We start from the raw sequence: 2,932 nt of genomic DNA, 5'->3' as shown, positions 1-2,932 counted from the left end.
TTTCACCAAACAATGATTTGTGGTATTTCTGAAGCAAGTCATGTTAATGCAAAATTCTATAATTCACATTTGACACTACGGAAGTGACTGAAAATCTGTTTTTACATGCGAGACACATCAATTTTTAATTCTAAAGTAATTTTAATAATAGTTACTATATTCAAGATTTGATATATCAAATACTCAATATTACTTCTAAAAAATTAATTAGATATAATTAAAAAATTACTTTTTTAATTTTAAGTTTAATTGTTGGATTTGTGACTATTGATTTATTATTCTACTATGTTTAAACTGTTTTATAGATAGTTTAAAGTAAATATAAGTATTGTAGAGTGTTACCGTAAACTATAAGATTTATGTTGGACTAATTTTATGTTCTTCATTTGCAATATTTTAATATATTTGTTGTTGGTTTACCTTTCTTGGTATGTAAGTCCGTAACCAGAATTACTGTGGGTTGCCATGGCACTCTGTAGTCTTTTGGTTCGTGCATGGATGCTTGCGCAAGAAAAAGACATAGAACAAAGAAAAAAGACAAAACAGAGAGAGAAAACGCAATCACACAACCAACTCAAATTAGTCACTGGCTGATCAAGATCGCCGCGTCCATGTATGTCTAAATGCCATGCAAAGCAACACGTGCTTAACATGCACTTTAAATGGCTCACCCATCTCAACCCACACACAAACACATTGTCTTTTTCTTCATCATCACCACAACCACCTGTATATATTCATTCTCTTCCGCCACCTCAATTTCTTCACTTCAACACACGTCAACCTGCATATGCGTGTCATCCCATGCCCAAATCTCCATGCATGTTCCAACCACCTTCTCTCTTATATAATACCTATAAATACCCCTAATATCACTCACTTCTTTCATCATCCATCCATCCAGAGTACTACTACTCTACTACTATAATACCCCAACCCAACTCATATTCAATACTACTCTACTATGATGAGAGCAAGGGTTCCACTCCTGTTGCTGGGAATTCTTTTCCTGGCATCACTTTCTGCCTCATTTGCCACTTCACTCCGGGAGGAGGAAGAGAGCCAAGATAACCCCTTCTACTTCAACTCTGACAACTCCTGGAACACTCTATTCAAAAACCAATATGGTCACATTCGTGTCCTCCAGAGGTTCGACCAACAATCCAAACGACTTCAGAATCTTGAAGACTACCGTCTTGTGGAGTTCAGGTCCAAACCCGAAACCCTCCTTCTTCCTCAGCAGGCTGATGCTGAGTTACTCCTAGTTGTCCGTAGTGGTAAGTAATTGCTACTGGTATCACTTGTTTCTTCTTGCAGAAATAATGGTAATGAGTTTTTTTATAATTTCAGGGAGCGCCATACTCGTCTTGGTGAAACCTGATGATCGCAGAGAGTACTTCTTCCTTACGCAAGGCGATAACCCGATATTCTCTGATAACCAGAAAATCCCTGCAGGAACCATTTTCTATTTGGTTAACCCTGACCCCAAAGAGGATCTCAGAATAATCCAACTCGCCATGCCCGTTAACAACCCTCAGATTCATGTACTGCCTTTTGTAATACCAAACTAATTTTTTTGTTATTTTAACTTGCAATTTCTCTCCAAATGTGATGATAAATGTTTGTCCTGTAGGAATTTTTCCTATCTAGCACAGAAGCCCAACAATCCTACTTGCAAGAGTTCAGCAAGCATATTCTAGAGGCCTCCTTCAATGTAAGAAAGAAAACAGCATCTAACTACATATTTGCGTCATCTAACTACATATTTTCGTTGCCATTTAGCTAGTACTTTGTCTAAATGTCACACTTGTTGAATTTGTTGAATGATATCATTATATATGTTTGCATGATTTTTATAGAGCAAATTCGAGGAGATCAACAGGGTTCTGTTTGAAGAGGAGGGACAGCAAGAGGGAGTGATTGTGAACATTGATTCTGAACAGATTGAGGAACTGAGCAAACATGCAAAATCTAGTTCAAGGAAATCCCATTCCAAACAAGATAACACAATTGGAAACGAATTTGGAAACCTGACTGAGAGGACCGATAACTCCTTGAATGTGTTAATCAGTTCTATAGAGATGAAAGAGGTAAATACAAAGAAAAAACATATAGACAAACTTAGCAATTGAGTTCTATTATTCACTGTCGTCTTGGTTAGAAAATCTTAGTATTGAGAATATAATTAAATAATGGTTTTTTTTGTTAACAAATTTAGGGAGCTCTTTTTGTGCCACACTACTATTCTAAGGCCATTGTTATACTAGTGGTTAATGAAGGAGAAGCACATGTTGAACTTGTTGGCCCAAAAGGAAATAAGGAAACCTTGGAATTTGAGAGCTACAGAGCTGAGCTTTCTAAAGACGATGTATTTGTAATCCCAGCAGCATATCCAGTTGCCATCAAGGCTACCTCCAACGTGAATTTCACTGGTTTCGGTATCAATGCTAATAACAACAATAGGAACCTCCTTGCAGGTATATATATTTATTATATATGACCATGAATTTGAATATAGGGTTGTTGATGGGATTTTTTATTTATAATTGGTAATGCGTGATTGTGATTGAAAATATGAAGGTAAGACGGACAATGTCATAAGCAGCATCGGTAGAGCTCTGGACGGTAAAGACGTGTTGGGGCTTACGTTCTCTGGGTCTGGTGAAGAAGTTATGAAGCTGATCAACAAGCAGAGTGGATCGTACTTTGTGGATGGACACCATCACCAACAGGAACAGCAAAAGGGAAGTCACCAACAGGAACAGCAAAAGGGAAGAAAGGGTGCATTTGTGTACTGAATAAGTATGAACTAAAATGCATGTATGGTGTAAGAGCTCATGGAGAGCATGGAAATATGTATCAGACCATGTAACACTATAATAACTGAGCTCCATCTCACTTCTTCTATGAATAAACAAAGGATGTTATGATA

The 2,932-nt window shown here is 37.1% G+C and overlaps 1 protein-coding gene across 1 annotated transcript; it reads left to right on the top strand.

Moving 5' to 3' along the window:
* Positions 1-687: 687 nt before the first annotated feature.
* On the top strand, positions 688-2,932 carry LOC137827797 (phaseolin, alpha-type-like). Its single transcript, XM_068634118.1, has 6 exons — positions 688-1,277; positions 1,351-1,544; positions 1,634-1,714; positions 1,860-2,090; positions 2,219-2,477; positions 2,581-2,932. The coding sequence occupies exons 1-6, from the start codon at positions 965-967 to the stop codon at positions 2,796-2,798; spliced, it is 1,296 nt and encodes a 431-aa protein (XP_068490219.1). The 5' UTR covers positions 688-964; the 3' UTR covers positions 2,799-2,932.

The sequence above is a fragment of the Phaseolus vulgaris genome, chromosome 7 (assembly GCF_000499845.2).
Source record: "Phaseolus vulgaris cultivar G19833 chromosome 7, P. vulgaris v2.0, whole genome shotgun sequence".
Lineage (NCBI taxonomy): Eukaryota > Viridiplantae > Streptophyta > Magnoliopsida > Fabales > Fabaceae > Phaseolus > Phaseolus vulgaris.
This window is presented reverse-complemented; position numbering and strand designations above follow the sequence as displayed.

What these genes read in the sequence shown, in the direction of transcription:
- LOC137827797 (XM_068634118.1), top strand. Translation starts at nt 965, where the DNA reads ATGATGAGAGCAAGGGTTCCACTCCTGTTGCTGGGAATTCTTTTCCTG. An exon ending in GTTCTATAGAGATGAAAGAG is followed by an intron (nt 2,091 to 2,218) that starts GTAAATACAAAG and finishes TAACAAATTTAG; the next exon opens with GGAGCTCTTTTTGTGCCACA. An exon ending in CAATAGGAACCTCCTTGCAG is followed by an intron (nt 2,478 to 2,580) that starts GTATATATATTT and finishes GAAAATATGAAG; the next exon opens with GTAAGACGGACAATGTCATA.